The sequence below is a fragment of the Mytilus galloprovincialis genome, chromosome 5 (assembly GCF_965363235.1).
Source record: "Mytilus galloprovincialis chromosome 5, xbMytGall1.hap1.1, whole genome shotgun sequence".
NCBI classification, from domain to species: Eukaryota; Metazoa; Mollusca; class Bivalvia; order Mytilida; family Mytilidae; genus Mytilus; species Mytilus galloprovincialis.
The window spans coordinates 28813163-28832627 of NC_134842.1; the positions used below are offsets into that span (position 1 = coordinate 28813163).

Here is a 19465-nt window from a genome sequence, read left to right on the forward strand (position 1 = left end):
CTAATGTTTTATGTCTAATATAGCTATTATGAATTAAAAGCCTGTCGTACAATAAGTTTTACTGTTGATAAGTTAATTACTTATAATCTTATCGCATATTGTAAAAAAAGGTAAAACTTGAGCGGAAAATAAAAGGGTCCAAAATTAGGTTGAAAAAGAGAATGAAAACAAATAGATGTCTATCGTTTGATGTCTTTCTTCATCAGCTTGTCTGTTGTTAGATCTCTGAATGAATGATTTTTTAACCCCATCTTTTTTTTACAATGGATAGTTTACAATTGATATTTACCAGTTGTCTTAGCAAGACTGTTCCCTTAACTGTTGAATATTTTTAACAAAATTATCATGCAGCGAAAGTCTGTCCGTTATATGGGTTTACACTGTGAATGCTGAAGGGCAATTGGAGGATATTGACTGTTATAGAGATAATTTCTGCTTTTAAAGTTGCATAGAAGTTGAAGATATTATGTGACTTTTGACTATCCCTTTAAATTACATGTTACAGATCAAAAATGTGATTGGTCTAAAAATTGCGTTGTATTATCTCTAGGAATAATACATGAAACTATGAGCTAGAAGCAAATTAAGCACTTAAAGTACATACATGTAGTTAAATATTAGTCAATATTTTTCTTCTTGAGATATTCCATTCACAAGCTAACTAGGAGGTCTGATCACGTTAAACACAGCACTTGACAATCTATAAATAAAACAAAAAGGTGTTAAGAACAAGGATTAATATTATGAGCAAATAACATGTTTATTTTGTTATGTTCTTTATACATATTGAACTTGTATGATACAATAAGAAGCTCTGACAATTCGTTGTGTAAATATGATAAAGACATTTTATGGGGTAATTCTGACAAGTGTTTTTCTACTGTTTTGTAAAAAAAATCTTATTGCTTTGTGAGTTTACATTGAATGGCATAATTTTGCAGTTTGCATCTCAAAGATTATATTTTTTACTTGTTTCATGTGTTCATTTTTTTCAAATGATTTAAGCCACAGGATTGAAAACTACAGAACAACTTTTTATTAAAAAAGTATGGATGTTTTCAAGATTAATCGCATATTAACTGCTTCTAGAATTCTAGTTAAGAAGTTTATCATACTCAATGAAACGTAACTAACTGAGTTTAAAAAATATGTTAAGTTGAAATAAGACACTATGGAGAATTGAAGTATTAGAATTAACACTGAGTCAAATTGTTGAAGTCCTAGGGCACAAAATTGGCAGTTGCATTCAACTCCAATCTTGATGAATAAGATTGTCAGTTTTTCAGCTTAACCTTAATGGTTTTCTTTGGGGAATCTGCTTTTCCTCAATAAAAACTAGCCACCAGTAGATTACTCATAGTGCTTAAACTCAACCCCCTATTTACACCCCCACCCCCTAAAAAAATGCAATCAATTGGAGCCTCATAAAATTGATTACACACAGTGAATATATGGTTTTGGGGAAATTATTTGAGTCCTTGTCCCCAAGGTTGCTGTTACATTCGTAATACACACCCTAATATAAACATAATAAACATTTATTATTATAATTCCCAAGAAAAAAATATTGAATGAAATAATATGAACTTCATTAGTTATGTGGTACGAAATTTCTAAATTTTTTGAAAAGAAGATTTCTTGGGAAAACCTTTTTGCCTGACATTTGTCATATCTTCATTTAAAATGTTTTAAACTTCAAATTGAAATTTCAATGTAAGAACTTGGTTCCATTTCTTTAATTGCAACATGAGTAATTCCACCCTATGTTACACAATAGACAAGTTAATTATTTTATTACGTAACTAATTTGACCAATTTTGGTCTTCACAAAAGAACATTTATATCTTTTAAGATATATACCATTTTAAATAATTATTTTTCATTTATTTCGTCATGGAAGTAATTGCCTTCAAATTTTGTCACCTTAATGTTCACCGTTATGACTATAATCCCTGTTGATTATACGGGTTTACATAGATAGTTATTATCAAAACCTTGGTATGCTATTCACCATAATAATGAAAGGCCGTGTTTACTTTTTGTCGGAAATTCCTTTCATGTATTGGACTAGCATATCGTTAAAGAATCAATCCAAGATTTATCAATATATTTATTTTTCGTTAGGCCAATTTATTACATATATAGATAGATAGAGCCAAGTTTCAACAGAATGAAAACATTGATGTGTCTCGGATAATTTATTTTTCATTTTGGATATCGAGTCATTTTTGGTGTTATCATGAATAAAGCAGTTTTTAATTTTCGTACAGGACAGTGTAGATTACGATAACCTTTTATAAAAAGACAGATTTTGTGCCGATTGACATGATACACGACATTAAGATAGCAATTATTTGTCAGGAAGAATCGTAGAATGTTTTGGACAGTATATTGAATAGCCTTGTAACAGTTATATCAATTTTGAATTCTTTTGAATTACTTTTAATTCGGCTATTTACACAACGTTTAAATCCTTACAAGTAAATATTTTGAGTGGGGGTAAATACCGTTTCAAACTAATTTTGCTGGAGGTCATGTGACAGCTAAATAAAAAAGAAAATTACAGTGTCATAGACATTAAATATAAACGACATGGATTCTCTTATATTTATTACTGATTTAAAACTTGGTAATGTATGGATATAGTTATGGGAATATTTCATAACCGTTGACAGCTGGAAAATTTAAATGTTGAAAATTGTTCTTCAATGGAGATTTATTTGAAATTATAATAACGTAGGCTATGTTTGTCAGTTACATGCATCGTAAATTAAGTGTGGATATGCCTACCGAACCACGATCACATCTTCTGTGGTCGCGGTCGCAGAGTTTGATCAGTACAAAGGTAAGGAACTTACGTTCAAATTTTTTTTCTTTCGAAAAATGTGCCATGAAAATATGAAAACAAAGTATTTAAAGTCTTACAATTATTAAGACATTTAGAGAACTTATGGTAACTTGAAATTTCAGCAAGCGCTTCATGTCTAGAAATTATGTTAAGTTGTCTGTCCCTGTTATGTAAATAGTTTCTCTATTATATTTGTTACAGATGAAAGACAATTATTTTGGAATTAAGGGTATTGAATATTTGTTCTAATAGAGGAATTTAGAATTTTCTGTTGGTCTTAGCGATTGCTAAGAACTTAGGGTTTAATTCAAATGATTATAATTAAGGGAGGAAGCTGAAATTTACAATAAACACTTATGTCCTTAACCCAATGCTTTTGTTTTCCACAGCAACTGTTAACCTCAGGATGATCAATGTTGGTACCAATGACGCTGTTTCATTGAATTTTACACCATATCTCCATTTCTCTTATTTTGAAAATATCCTAATCAAATGTGTGAACTATCTAATCATGTATACAAGGTATAAAAAGAACCAGCGATAATTGACAGTAAAACTTACTATACCAAACCCCATAACCAAACTCCTCAGGAAACCCCCAAGACGAAGAAAAAAACAATGAACACCCTTTTGTGTATCTTAATTCAAAACAAAACATTTTCATATTTGAAAGGACCCTGAATTTTTTAATTTTTGGGAAAATGTTTGTCAAATATCGATCATCTCCATTATCAATAAAAATTCCTATCTTGAGTACTCATACCACATCTTCTTATAAATATATACAAAACTATTTAATTAAAAATTACCATTTTTAGAAGAAGATAAAAAAGAGAGACACCTGTATTTTTACAGTTAAGCTTACATAATGTAAACCACAGGTGTAAAAATAGAATATACCTGCCAATTGATCTACATTCTTTAATGTTTTTAATAGATTACAGATTATAAACATTGGTTCTAGTCAGATCAATATCTCCTATGTGTTGAAACAATTTTCCACTACAACAGCTTCATAAATTTAATGAAATTTTCCCCTTTATTGACTAATATGGAGATTGATTTTACTCCTTTATAACTATAACAAGTGTTTTGCCTTACTTATTGTTTTTACTAGAATAAATTTTTGGTATGGACATTAATAAGACATCATTTTTATTGAACTAGTACACATTTTTATTTAGGGGCCAGCTGAGGCAGGGTTTTTCTTGTGCATTAAAGACCCATCGGTGGCCTTCGACTGTTTTCTGCTCTTTGGTTGGGTTGATATCTCTTTGACATATTCCCTATTTCTATTCTCAATTTTACATTAATAAGAGGTGGAGGGTTATTTGGGACTGGAGTATGTGTATAAGATTGAATTGGGGGTTTCATGATATGCAGCAGATCATTTTTATGGTTGAATGGTGAATATTTATCTTTTTAAGATTATAAAGTGTAAATAAGGACCATTCGGCTAAAAAAACAAAAATTCTTTATCATCCTCTTAAAAATTCTTAATAAGGGTAGAAGGATATCAGAATTTTGTTGAAATAAATAATTTTTGCAGATTTCCCTCAATATCTGCACATGACTTATACTCCCTTTTTAATTTTATTCTTTCAACATACACTTTAATCTTTACAAAAGATTTAGGGAACAAAAACTTTGCTGCAGTGTTACATTCTGAATGAAAAAAAAGCAAAACTTGTATAAATCAAATGACTGTTGTCTGCTCGTTGATCTGGTTGTTGTCTATTGACACGTTCCCCGTTTCCATTCTCAATTTTACTACATGTATGATAAATATATAGGCTGTACAAACCTTTAAAAGTGCACCAACAATAAGATTATAACTCAGTTTCCATTTTCTTTCTGTTGTTCCGTTGTCCAATAACATATGAAAAAGTTTTTAATGCACTTATTCTGGTTGAACAAAAAGCAAAAAAGACCAAATAACATAAATGGCTATTTAACATTCATGAACACGGTCCCCTGTTTATTGATGAACTATACAAGCACTGAAGTGCAGAAACCATAAAATTAAACATGTTTGGTACAAATCATTTTAGATTAACCTAAATATTTTTTAGTTCTAACTCTGTGAAGCATTTGTTACAATATCTCTTTTCAGCTTACACAGACCAATGATTATGAAGAGAAGAAGCAGATACGATTAGCATTACGACAGCTGCGACAAAGAGATAGAGGTAAATATATTGACATCAAAATTATTAAACTTTTGGCGTGCAATGTTTTCCCGGCTTTTAATACATCAAGTTGCTTTACAGAGAGTTTTTGGTTCTTTTTATTAAGTGGTATTAAGGAGCAGGAATTTGAATAAAAATCATTCTCTATTGTGCTGTTAGTAAGCAGTAAAAAGTTTCCCAATGTTTATGGTGTATACTTAAGGTTTAGACCAGAAAATTTTACGATTTGACTACTGAATTCAATTTTTATGCCACTTTTTTTTTGACGATTTCAAGATTGCATTTATTTATTTATAGTCTAAGTCCAATGAAAAGAGTTCTAATGAAATTTTCACTGTAGCTTCCTTTTTGCTGATCAAGTTATACCTCAAAAGAAAAAAGAAAAAACCCAAAAAAAAAACCCACAGAAAATTTATTTTAGTCATGATTTATTAAAAAAAAACGTCATTTACATTTATAATGATACAAAGCAATCATTGGAAAACGAGTGACTCAAGTCACTGATACAAATTATTCTCCTATTGAAACTTTAACAGTCTGTATATCTATCAGGTAGTCATGCTGATAGTTTTGTTCAGAGGATTACAACATTGTATAGAATCAAACTTCTTATAAGGGTAACTTACAGATAATCTGACAATGTTGTCAGGACAGGTTTCCGTCAAAATAGATGACCACTTTTGACTGTCTCATAGAAAACAAAATGTTTGCAATAACTTGCGCAACTTTTTACGATTCACTAGGAACACCAATTTATGTAGTCATTTAATGACTACTTTAATTGCATGATATGCTTCCCTCTAACTATAAAACAGAAATGGTTGCATATAATTTTCTTTAATTCAGTGTAATGAGATATATAGGGTAGTAGTGCGAAATTGTTTATAATTCATTTAAAGTTATTTTAAATTAACTTTTATTTTTAATAGAACTATATGTAAATTGAAGAAAATTGGGAGAATTATTGAAATGAAGCATAATAAATTAGTTTGGTATGAGCTGAGATGGCCTTTTTCCTGGACATATTTCACCCTTTTTAAGAATCAGTTATTAAATTGCAATTCTTCAGTTATCTTGATTAGTATATCCGTTCTCAAATACTCAAATCAAATTCCAGAACTTTAACGTCATTGTGATTTCTAACACGATTTTAAATCTCACTTATTATGGGGCAGATTTTCTTTTTTGACTTTAACATGGATTTAATAACTCTTTCTTTGGTCAAATATTTAATTAAGAAATAAGGTTGAATTTTATTTTGACAATGTATGTACATATATATCTAGATCAGTAGTAGACCATAGTTTCGTATAGTAATCTGATATTAAAATTGGTCCTTGAAGAAATATTTGCGCAACACCTTCATTCAAATCTTGATATTTGTCTTGACTCTATGGTTTAGACACTTAACATTTTCATGCTCAATTTACAAGTTAATGTAAATATGATTTAATAAATTCAGCCTGTCATATTAAAATTCTATGATATTTGACCTTGATATTGGACAGTTCTAGATTGACTAAGTCAGCAAAACCACTTCAGCTATTCCTTGGCTGATGTTTCTTGGTTGAACTTTATTGACTTAATGACACACAAATGGTATTTACTTCACTTTTTATTTCCATTTGTCAATTTCAAGTTTCTATTATATTTGTTTATTTTTTCTCAATTTTGTGAATGCCTAATTTTATTTTTATCCATAACACATGAGTTGACCCAGACAGACCTCAACTTTTTAGAAAAAAAATTTGAGAAAATAGTCTTAAAAAAGCGGGATATTTCTTGCTTGCATTCTGTTATTTTTTACGGTGATTGCATTTTCAACTTTATACAAAATAAGAAAAGAAAAACTTTGGAAAGTGCTTGCCTATCAAAAGTCAATGATTTTATACCATCTGACTAAATAAGGTTACCACTCTATCTTAACAGGTGCTTGCTGTATTAGGACGTTTTTTGTACTCGATAATGAGAAAATTGATTGAATAAGGGCTCAATGGAGTCTTTCATCAACGAGAGGAAATTCATTGTTGTTTGAAAATCTTCCAGGATCAGTTGCCAAAAATTTTCCAATTTAATAAAATTACATAAATAATCAATGTTGATTTAGAGTTGAAATATCTTGAAACAGTTTATCCATTTAAAGCACATGGACAATTTATGGATCAATTTCTGATGCAGGGAAGACTTAAACTTTGCTTTATTGTTTCATTTAAGGTAATTTTTGTTGACAAAGGCCTCATAAGTGATCATAAAATTGGCAAATTCAAAGATGATCATAAATATTTTTCGATGGGTTTTTATAAATCGTAGAAATTTTGATAGGTTTATACTTTGTCGAAGGTATAGGATTATAAAGAAAAATGTAAGTTATAATGTATTTTTCTTTTGTAATATTATTTTTCATTTTATTTTTTTATAAAAATTACATATGATTAAAACAATGAAGCATACATTTATAGCATACATTGTTAACGTGTAGCAGGTTTAATATCGACATGAATGATAAATAAAATACTTTTATACGAAAACTTTCAACAGCCTGACACTGCAAGATTAACTTGTTTAGTGCAAGTTGTATGTATTGTTGCAGTAATAATATTATACCAGTAGACTCAATGCATAAAATATTTCTCATCAAACATAATTATGTCCAAATGAAATATTAAAAAAATTTGGATTCAACATGGTCATATTTGACCTGCGACCTTGAGAACTTAAAACCTTGTCTCATAGGATGGGACCTGTGACCTTCAAAAACTAAAATTAAAAACCAAAAATATTGGGGAAACTTAGGAGACTTGAGTGATAGTGGTCAAATTTTCATACAAGTGTAAATATGTAGTTGGCTTAACTTCTGATACAGTCACTTCTGCTTTTATAATTTGGATGAATATATCAAATTATACATATGTCTTTTGAATATTTGAAAACTTCAGGTTCAAAATCTTACCAATTCAAATTACTATACATGCAGATCTGTTTTAAACATCTCAATTCAAAAGAAACTTTTCGTTCTGTAAATTTCTTCATAGGACATATTTTTTTACTATAATGTTACATGAGATTTTCAATAAAAAAAAAATAACAATTTGCCTACATATGAAATATTAAAGAACATTTAATAGTCTTTAAATTGGGAGTGCAATTATCAATTACTTAATTGTTAATGATTGAAGTCTAGAAGACAAATAATAGTTTTTTTTTATTTCGTTAATTATGATATCCAATTTCTGATCAAAAGAAACTTTGTTCGTGACTTTATATTGATATGTCGTTTCCTGTAGACATTTAATTTTTATCTGATATCATAAAAATATTATTAATTTTTACGATCGACATAAGTTGTGTGTGAATAAAGACAGATACTCGAATACTTTTTTGATTGCAAGTAGTCTAAATAAATACTTCCGACCCCCTGGACTCTTTTTGATGTTGGAGAATGTCGTCTAAAATACCTTGTTATTTTTCAATACAACCTTCTCAACCAGGCAACCATGTTTGTATGGGAAATTGCTGCACCTTAACCATGAATAAAGTGCAGATTTCAAATTTAAATTACTCATCCTAAAATTCATTAAAGATTTCATATAGCAACTATAAAGTGGAGAAAATATGTTTGTACTGTGTACATGGCTATAATATACTCATTCATTATTTCTAACATCTGTGTGTATGTCAGGTTTTACAAAACATGTAGCTCTAGATGGATTTCTAACATGTAAACCATGTAAATTAGCTTCATTTAAAGTATTGTGTTTGTAAAACTTCAGAATTACAATTTATTTTAATAGTCATCCAAAATAAATTATAATGTTGACTTGTACCAGGAATAAGCATGAGAGCAGATTCAGGATTTTATGTTAAAAGTACTCAAAACAAAAATATTTTCTGTTTTCTTTTTTAAATTCAGCATATTTTGATAATTTTATTATTGATGCATGTGATTTAATGTTCAATCGATTCTAAATAATATTACTGCTATTTTCTGAAATTTGGCTTTGGTATGCATTTACAATCATTCTTCATGTGATGCTTCTCGAACTAAGAATGTTTTTTTTTATAAGTCGAGTATAGTGACAACTCAATGATGTCATACTATCAACATATATTTGTTACGCCTAACAGAAGTTCCACTGGGGTCATTGAGTTGTCTAGGAAAACACCTATGTAAAAATTTTAAATGATCTTTCAGATTCCGGGATGTTTCTTTGCTACATCTAATATCGGGGTTGTCTCCCTTTAATGAGATTGCAGTTGAAAAACACCCTCTTGTTTGAAAAAAATCATTGATAATTTTATAAATTTTCTGTTTACAAAACTTTGAATTATTCGAAAAACTAAGGATTTTCTTACCCCAGGAGTAGATTACCTTAGCCGTATTTGGCACAACTTTTTGGAATTTTGGGTCCTCAATGCTCTTCAACTTTGTATTTGTTTGGCTTTTTAACTATTTTGATCTGAGCGTCACTGATGAGTCTTATGTAGACGAAACGCGCGTCTGGCGTATAAAATTATAATCCTGGTACTTTTGATAACTAATTATAATAAGATATAAAAAGATGTGGTATGAGTGCCAAGATACCACTCCAAGTCACAATTTGTAAAAGTAAACCATGATAGGTCAAAGTATGTTCTTCAAATAAGTATTTCTTATACCTTTTATAGTAAATAATATGGCAATTGGTATTTGTCATAAAGGTTTACCATCAATAAAACACATAAGATAAAAAAGAAGATGTGGTATGATTGCCAATGAGACAACTATCCACATAAGACCAAAATGACACAGACATTAACAACTATAGGTCACCGTACGGCCTTCAACAATGAGCAAAGCCCATACGGCATAGTGAGTTAACATAAGTTAACCAAGGACCAAAGTTTATAGACCTATCGGAAACTGGGCTAATAGCTGCAAGATTCCTAACCAACAAATAAAACTATTTTTTATACAGATCATAAATTTTCAATGCCACCAAAGCAATTACGTTATTAAGATATCCATTACAAATGATGAGAATATATTGATGTGTTTTGTCAATAGCTTACACCTGATTTGTTTACCCACAAACAACAAATAATCACCTATACAGATCAAAAGAAATTCATGTTGCATATAAACATAATATGTGTATTGAGGTAACAGGAAAAGCTATGAAATCTGTCTCATAATGAATTGATTAATCACAATTTTAAAATGATTTATGAAATTTGGACTGATAGATATTTCTAATCAGATTGCCTTTTAAAAATATAAGTTAGAATAAATAAGCTAGATCTTCCTGGATAGATCGAATACATCTGTTCTCTTCCTATTTAAACTGTTACAATTGAATATTGATGTTGTAAGGTTCAAATATTTTTCTCAGCTGGCGATATAAGAACGCTACATGTAGATTGATGTAATTTACGTTCATAGAATTTCTGCTGTGCAATGGAGTCATTTATAAGCTATAAAGAGATTTTTCTCAAGTCTAAAAGTAAGTTAATTTCACTGAAAAGAAGCAAAATTTTAGTCAATACATTGCATGGTCAGGGGAAAGATGAAATGTTGCATTGTGGAGGAATTTGTGATCATTATTATAACTTTTGTCAGGCATCATCAGGTGAAAAGGCAAAAGTTCATTGCTTACTTTTTGAAAAGGCCGAAGATCATTGCATCCTTTTAAAGAGATGAAAGGTTACATTCCTACCTTTTTGAGAAAGCTGAAGGTCATTGCATCCTTTTTGAATAGACTAAAGGTCATTCCTTACTTTTTGAAAAGGCTGAAGATCAGAGGAAATTTTTTAACAATCGATATGAAGATAAAACTCATCTTCATGATTTTTTTTTTTATAGAAATAGATATTTTATATGTTTTGTGTCATTTGAAAAAGACTAAGATTTAAATGTAAAAAATGAAACCAAACAGTATACCACCTGTAGAATGAAGTGTCAGAAATTCATTCATATTTAATTTGTTTTCAATTTGCCTTTTTTATGAAAGGAAGCTGGGTACAGTTTCAAATTGGTTAACATATCACAGATCATAGATGACAGACATCAACCCTAACTGTCTCTGCACTAGATGGCTTCTAAAGTTTGTTATAATTAAATTTTGATTTCAGTCAAATTTTGAGAAGATTGACTTATAGTAAAATATAGTAAATAGACCCGAGTTCAGATATGTTTTGAATTTAATCAACAGCGAATACAATTTATACCCCAACTAAACAGTATGGATTTTGCTCATTGTTGAAGGCTGTAAGTTGATCTTTAGTTGTTTGTATCATCCTCATTTAGACTATAGTGGATAGTTGTCTCATTGGTAATCATCGCCATCTCCTTATTTTTATACAAACAAGAAAGTAAAAAGGAGACAAATCATATAGATATTGCAAAAATTAATAATGATATTCAGGGAAGAATCCATGATTTCTCAAATGAGGAGGGTATTTTGTCATACGAATGAAATAATTATACAGAGTGTACCCAAGGTGGGAAAAATTTTGACAATTTTATGCTTAAATGATATATATTTTCAATCTAACGGGGGAGGGTGTATGCCCTCTGCAGAACTCCAAATCTGCCACTGATATTGTTGACTGGTTAATTTGACTGGTTAACATACATTTGTATATCAATGGCAAGGTCCAATCCTCTACCTGTTACAATGTATATGTCTGTCAATGGAGTGACCGCCAGTTTGATGGCCATTATATGACCTGTTATAAAATTAATGCTAAAAGACTCCAAGCTATTTTTCAATGTTTTGAACATTAATTGGGAATAAATAAGGTGTTAAAATTTAAATCTAAAGCATATTTTATAGAATTAAACTTCAATAATTTTATGACTTTTAATTGACTTAGTACGGACTAAGTCTATATATAAACACTTGGTTCTTGGACAAAATGTAGATAGCAAGTTGACAAAATATTTTTTAACTTGTTCAAATACAGTTATTATTTTTTTTGATTTTGTTGTTAGGTTGTTGTCAAATTGATGTTTAGTGATAATTATTGTTTGTCAAAATTATACCCAAGGCGGACAAGGTTTTCCTGAAATGAAAGTTAAAAATCCTTGCAAACATAATATCTAATGTCTTCATATTTATTCATAAAAAAAAATATTTCACAATTGCTAAGTGACACCTATAGTGGAAAGGAATGAAGATTTTCTGTAACTGATATTTCAGAGATGTACCCTTCTGAGGAATCAAAGTGTCAGTAAAATCAAGGATATAAAGATAATATCAAAATCAACAAAGTAGGAGTATGAGTACATATGCCCTGCAATACTTATTAGGTTGATCATAATGCCCTTGTCACAAGATTTGAAGAACCAGGATGTTGGCAAATCTCCTGCAAAGAGGAGATAATAACAATAGATATAGCTTGAAAAAATATATTTATATATAAAATTAGAATAAGAAACAAATCCATGCACAAGTTCCTTATTATTATTACAACACACTGCAGTGGCAGATTCAGGGTTCCAGGATACCTGGGGTTGGAATCCCCCCTTTTTGGAACAATCATTGCATTTGAAAGTAGACATATGGTTGACACCCCCCATTTATTCTGGTTTAGGAATCCCCCCCCTTTTTTTAAATGACTGGATCTGCTATAACTCTTTAGATGGCATGTTGCAAGGATTGGTTTCTTTTTGTATCCAAAATACATATTCCAGTTGCGACCGAAGTTTCCCTTCATCCCAGTCGAACCCCTATTGCAGGAAATAATCTTTGATTGGTTCTCGTCGTGAACATACATGAAATATTTGCCACTGGATATTCAGCAAACAACAATCAATCTATGAATGTAAATTGATTTTCAAGTAAAATCCATTTGATGTAAAGAAGTATTGCTTTGATGCTTGACATCCAAGTGTTCGGATCCTTTTTTTTCTGAGCTGTATGTTTTTACCCTATGAAATTTGACGAAACCGTGTTAATGTATGCCTTATTGTATAAGATGTAAAATTTAAGTATCAGTATATGACTACTATGGGTTCAAGCTACTGATGTTGGCCTTTTAAACTTTTTGACTTATAATATTAAGTACAATATTTTTTCTGTATCATTTTACCTTCTATGAATGGGGAGAGGGAATATTATATTTCTGACTTGTAATATTAAGTACGATATCTTTTCTGTATCGTTTTACTAACTTTGAATGGGAAGTGAGAATATTATATTTCCTATTATTTTGTAGCGGCAAAATGACAAACAAAGATTTGACAATGTAAGCAATGTACGGCTCCTATTTTTTAAAATATACAATAAAAATTGCCTCCTTGAGCTGCAGATCATATAACCTGTATTGTCTGCCCCGACCTTCACCTTTATAAAATGTGGCAACATTTGGTGGGTCTTTTATAATTATAAGGATGTTTTTAAGCAGAAAAGGGTGTTGAAGTTTATTTCAGGTAGGGCGTATACAATTTAGTTATGTTACTAGCAACAATATCTTCTTTTCATAAATATGAAAGTTTACTGTGGCTTCATTATAATTTGTTGGATAACATTTTTTTGTGGGTTTGGTGGGTACAGATAAACCACGAATTCAAAAGTACAACCAAGCGACAGAGAAAATCATACCATTATCAAAAGACAAAAACCCGAGTTATTTAAATGCAGAACCTATTTATAACTCTGTCATCATTACTGTGATGTAGCATAAAAGTAATTATTTTAATTGAAATAGTTAGTTTTTGCAACACCTTTTATTCACTTGCCATTAAAAAACCCGAGTTATTTAAATGCAGAACCTATTTATAACTCTGAATTATTGGATTTCATCATTACTGTGATGTAGCATAAAAGTAATTATTATTATTTGAAATAGTTAGTTTTTGCAACACCTTTTATTCACTTGCCAGTAAAATTCCTACTATTGATACTCCCACAGCTTACGGAATAATAGAATATCTATTTTAATGTTTATAAATCATGAAGAGTCTTTATACTTAATGTCCTGATGTAAAATTGCACATCTTATTAGATTTAAATGCCTGCAGAAAGTTTTTCTTCATGACATGGATTTTTGCTTATCCTCATTAAGTATCTATTTGATTTATTGACAAAAGATCGTTAAAGATTTTGTTTGTTTACCTGGTATTTGTATCAACGTACCTGTCATGCGTACCTGTAATTTTGAACGATGCTTGATACCTGCGGTCTCTGACAATTGCAGAAATTCTGAAATTCGTTAAATGTTTTGTTAGTCTTTAATCCCTCGTTCAAAAGTATACAAATGTGCTAGACCTAATAAATGAATCTTAGGATTAGTGAGTTAATAAAAAGTGGATAATTCTTTAACGACTTGTTGTGACAAGGAATTAAATAGTGCAGACTGCCTAGACTCATACAAATCAGCATGACTTTTGGTGGACTTTATTTAAATAAGTGGAAGTTAAAAAGTTGTGTCATTCATTATGTGGTTTTGATTTCAAACAATATAAATATGAATTGTAATTAAGAACGTTGCACTTAATTTTTTACATTTCAACATAATATAGAAGTTTAAAAGTTGTTTTGTACAAAATGATTTTGTGATTTCAAACGATATAAATATGAAGTGTAAGAGTACCATAGACATTTCTTGTAGTGTCTAATATGTGGATAGTTTTGTAATATTTTTGGAAATAATGTGAAACATAGACATAAGGATTAAAATGATTGGAACAAAATATAAATATATTATAGCAAGAAATGCTATTGAAGAGGGTAAGTGTGAGGTAAAACTAAATATAAAAAAAAATTTAAAAAAATTCAGCTTATAAAAAGTAAAAAGACCTACAAAGACTTTTTGGTGAAGTTCTGATAAATAAAACTATTTACTTGACATCAATCTAACAGTCCCTTATAAAAAATAGAAATATGTATTTTGATTCTTAGACTATATACTTATTTACATGTATGAAAATCATATTTTAAAATTTGAAATATTGTTTTAAATAATGTGATACAATACTTAAAGATGCAAATGATTGGGACAAAATATAAAATGTGTGCAACTTAGATGGCATAAAGCATAAATCATTGGCGGAGGATCATGGGACATTTACCCTTTAAATATGAACTGGTAAAATTGGAAGAACTGCAATGACTAAGCATGATCATAATGAAATTGAGAGCTTATAAAAAATTTTGGAAATTAAAAAGTAGCAAAATGACACATATAAACAGGTAAAAAAAGAACATTGTTAGTTATGTTCCAATATAAGACACTTTAATTTTTATTTTTCATATAACCAACAAAATAGAAAATAAATTAAATGCTATAGGTCACAAAAATAACAGTTTTCTGTTGCTTAAAGTCTTTAATAATTTTTTCCTAACAATTTTTGTTTATTTTCATGCTTAAATGGTTGGAAAAAGATTATTTTCAGTTGAGCGTGTACTTTGTATGAATATTGTATGAAGTATCAAAACATAATCAATGGATTTTTAATATTTCATTTGGTATTGGATAGATCTGAAATAAATCGGAAAATATCACGTTGAAGATTCTTTTATTTTATTTGTATAGAAGGTGCCATCAACGAAATGGATAAATGAAGGGCCACTCTCGACCGTGAAGTGTCCAATGTTTACCGTATCCATCATAAATGTAAAGCTATAGGTTTAATATACAACTTCAAAAGACTCTATAACTACTTTTACCTGTCTTTTATTCGGATGATATGCAATAAATCATACGAAATCACTTAAAATATTTATATTTTGGTCAAAAGGTCGCTGAAGATTATCTTTATATAAGAGATCTTTGGGTGGGTTGAGTTCTGAAATCGGTTTAGTTTTCAGGAAGGTCGAAAGATGAAACTTTGCATGCCCTTGAAAGGTCGTAACTTTAAGTTTTGGAAATAAAATGATAAAACAAGCGTTAAAATATTCATATGTAATTCTCAAACAAACACTCGGGTAGATCTGTGCAAATAGATAATACAAATTTTCTGAAGGCTGACATTAAAAGACATAAGCATTATAAATTTGAACTTCATACATTTTCATATGAAGTGTTATCATACCTTGTGACAAAGAGAGTAAACTTCGTCCTAGATTTGTTGATATTTGAGTAGCATCCAAATGACTTAATGTCGAGGCTTCGGAATAATGATGATTAAAATCGTGGCTTTAAAAAATTAACCATATCAAAAGTTATAAATAAAGGAATACATGTAGTTTGTAATTGTAATTCTAAATATCTTTTGAAAATTCTTGTACCATATTAGGAGGATGACTGTTGCCCTATAGTTGTCAAAGTACACAGTTTGATCAGGTTTTATTATTTATTTTCTCATTTGATATCTTTTAAATCCAGTTTTTATCGTTTTTCTCTTTCTGCCCTTACATAGTGCTTGTGCTCTGTATATTGGCTAAATATCAGTTTTAAGTACCTATGAAATTATGTTTTATAGTATATAGGTTTTTAGCTCACCTGGCCCAAAGGGGGGCTTAGTTTAACATAGGACCCTATGGGAAATACATACAAATTTCATCTTTTAGAGAACCACTGAATTGAATGAAACCAAACATAGCATAAATGTTACTTTCCTAATGAGGTGCTGGCCAAGTGTTGTTACTTTGTAGCCAAATTTTATCTTTTTTGATATATTTCAAAAACCCAGGTAGAGTCAGGTGAGCGATACAGGCTCTTGAAAGCCTCTAGTTTACCGTTGGTTTTCCTGTTTGAATAGTTTTACACTAGTCATCTTAAGGCTCTTTATAGCTTGCTGTTCTGAGTTCATTCTCTTTGGTGTGAATCAAGACAGCTTTAAGGCTCTGTATTGAAGGCTGTACTTTGACCTTTACTGGTTTATTTTTTATACATTGGGACTTGGATGGAAAGTAGTATCATTGGTACTCATACAGCATCTTAGTATTTCTATTCTATTTGAACCAAATTTTTCTTATTGTGTGTTGGTATTTGATTTCTTTTTGTTGACACTGCTTTTTTACGTCGTTGACAGAAAATGCTGCGTAACCATGATGTACCTTTACGTTGAGGTCATCATAGAGGTCATTACTGATGTCGTTAGAAAATCCTTTAAATTTCAGTTAATTCTTTCTCACAGACTTTCATATTGATTTCTGAATAAATGGGATAAAATAGTTAATCTTTGGACTCCGAGATTGTATAGGCCTTCCGTAGAAAATATGTCAAGTTAAGTAAGACGACAAACAAATATTGTGATTGTAATATTACTGGTAAGATTTCTACCAGCAGGATAGATGTGAAGTGTCCGGGTTGACGGGGAAATACAGATTAAGTGACCGGGGGATATAAAAATCTCTGTTTTGAAGTGACATCAATTGGTGAAGAGGATTAGTTGGTCTATGTGAAACCATCTAAACCTACTTGTGATATATTTAAATTCCATGTTAACTTGATAGCCAAATGAGTGGGAACTTTGAATAAGAGAAGAATCTCATATCTGTCTATATACTTTAAAAATTCTAGATTTTGGTCAGTTAAATAATGTGTTTATAAGACAATAATCTGGTTGTGTCATTCTTGAATGTTTTTCCACATAGTTGATCGACCCAATGATATTTCTTATGAATCAGTCTATTTGGTTGATAAAGTAAGATGATGTTATAAAATTCAGGGAGGACTATTATTTATTTTTTTTTAAATTTGAAATGGAAATTCTTTTGAAGTCTGCTTCTTTTATGTTATTATTATGAGGCTGCATCTGTTATGCTATGTTGAAGTCTGCATCTGTTGGGCTATGTTAAAGACTGCATCTTTAAGGTTACACTTTGTGTTTCTTTTCAGTTATCTGAAAATCTTCTGGCACTTTCCAGTATTTTGCAAAAAATTTGTGTTTTTTTTACACAAAGAAGTAATGATTTTGAAAATTCATAAATGTTTTATAACAAAAAATATAAAAACAGTTTCAAATATCGATGATTTTGAGAAAAAAATGTTGATAAGCACTTTTGACCTTGAAAAAAAATCTGTTATTGAAAATGGAAACTTCTGCATTTGAAATCTGTTAAAATATTCATAAATCAAGCAGTTACAAAAAACAAATTATGTAGATATGAAAATTACAGGAAGATCCAATTCTTATGTTGGAAATCTCACCTGGTACCACCAAGGTCTTGACAGGTAACCAGTATAGAATGTCTTTATTGTATAGCTCAACAGGTAGCCCAACTTTGGTGAAAACTTGTTACATGGACCCATTGAGTTTCAGGTTCAGATAGACACTTGGATATTTAGTTATAATCAGATTATAATTTTTGGACCTATTTCAAGACCTACATGATAGTATATACCACTTGACTGACATATAGATGGGAGGTGAAAGGAATTTTGTCATAGTTCATTGATTTATTGGCAGATAAAAAATAATCCATTAGAATCAAGCACAGCAAGACACTTTATTGGAAAAGACATGATTACTTTATTGATATTTTTTAACATTATAAATGAAAAATTCATTAACATAGAAGAGATGTGGGCTTTTGTAGGTGTATATGTTGAAAAATAATTTTTATGAAATACTTTAGGACTGACCAAAAGTCGGCTGAGGGGGCCTTTATTGCCAATATTTTATATTTATATTGTGGTTGCTTGTATGATGTAATGGTTTGGGTCTGTACTGGTCTGTTTGAGGTAGTTGTCTATTTTATTGTCCTTTTGGGTTTTGAGTATCCGACACGGGAAAGGATGGTTCCAGATGTGTTTGGCAATTATCTAGACAAATTTTCAATAATTTAGTAATTAGAAATAAAAAAATGTGGTATGAATGCCAATGAGACAACTCTCCAACCAAGTCACAATTTTTTAAAGTAAAACCATTATAGGTCAAAGTAAATTTTGTTAACTGTAACAGAGCCTTGACTCACAGAACAGCAAGATATAAAGGGCTCCATAAAATAAACCCAAATTCAGATCATAATGAAAGCTTATTTCAAAAATAAGTTTATATGTCCATAGTCTTGTATTCAGATAACATCATTATGAAAGAGTACCAAAAATAAGTTTGTGTGAGGTTTATTTATGTTAGCGATTAAAGGGATTAAGTCGAAGGGTTAAAAGAAACAAAATAAATATGTAAAAGAAAACAAATGATCAAACGCTAAGTGGTCTGTCTTTAAGATGTTGATAAATAGAGGGATATACCCTGTAAGGAGATTATTGGGTAATTCTCTATAAATATTTACTTAGAAAAGAATATTTCTAACACCTAAGTATCATAATACCTTTTAGAAACTTAACTTTATGACTTGTATTATTATTGTGTTAGAACAGTTTAAGTAAGAATTGCTCTTCAAATAGGAATTTGTTTTTGGATGGTTGAAGATATGCAAAATGTTTAAAATGCATTGCAAAGGTAGGATTATTTAAAAATATAAATTTTTCATGGGTAAAGTATCAATTAGTGGAACCATTTCAATTTGTATCAACTTTTTAAAAAAAAATAAAGGAG

At 29.9% G+C, this 19465-nt stretch overlaps 1 protein-coding gene across 12 annotated transcripts in view; it reads left to right on the top strand.

The window, feature by feature from the left end:
* Positions 1–19465, top strand: part of LOC143075549 (uncharacterized) — a 127177-nt gene that overhangs the window by 46394 nt on the left and 61318 nt on the right. For all 12 annotated transcript variants that reach the window (XR_012978343.1, XM_076251014.1, XM_076251016.1 and 9 more), the window contains one exon: positions 4962–5037. Coding sequence is in view for 11 of the 12 variants with exons in the window: in XM_076251014.1 (XP_076107129.1) it covers positions 4962–5037 (76 nt within the window). In the remaining variant the exon portion in view is untranslated. The remainder of the gene's footprint in view (positions 1–4961; positions 5038–19465) is intronic.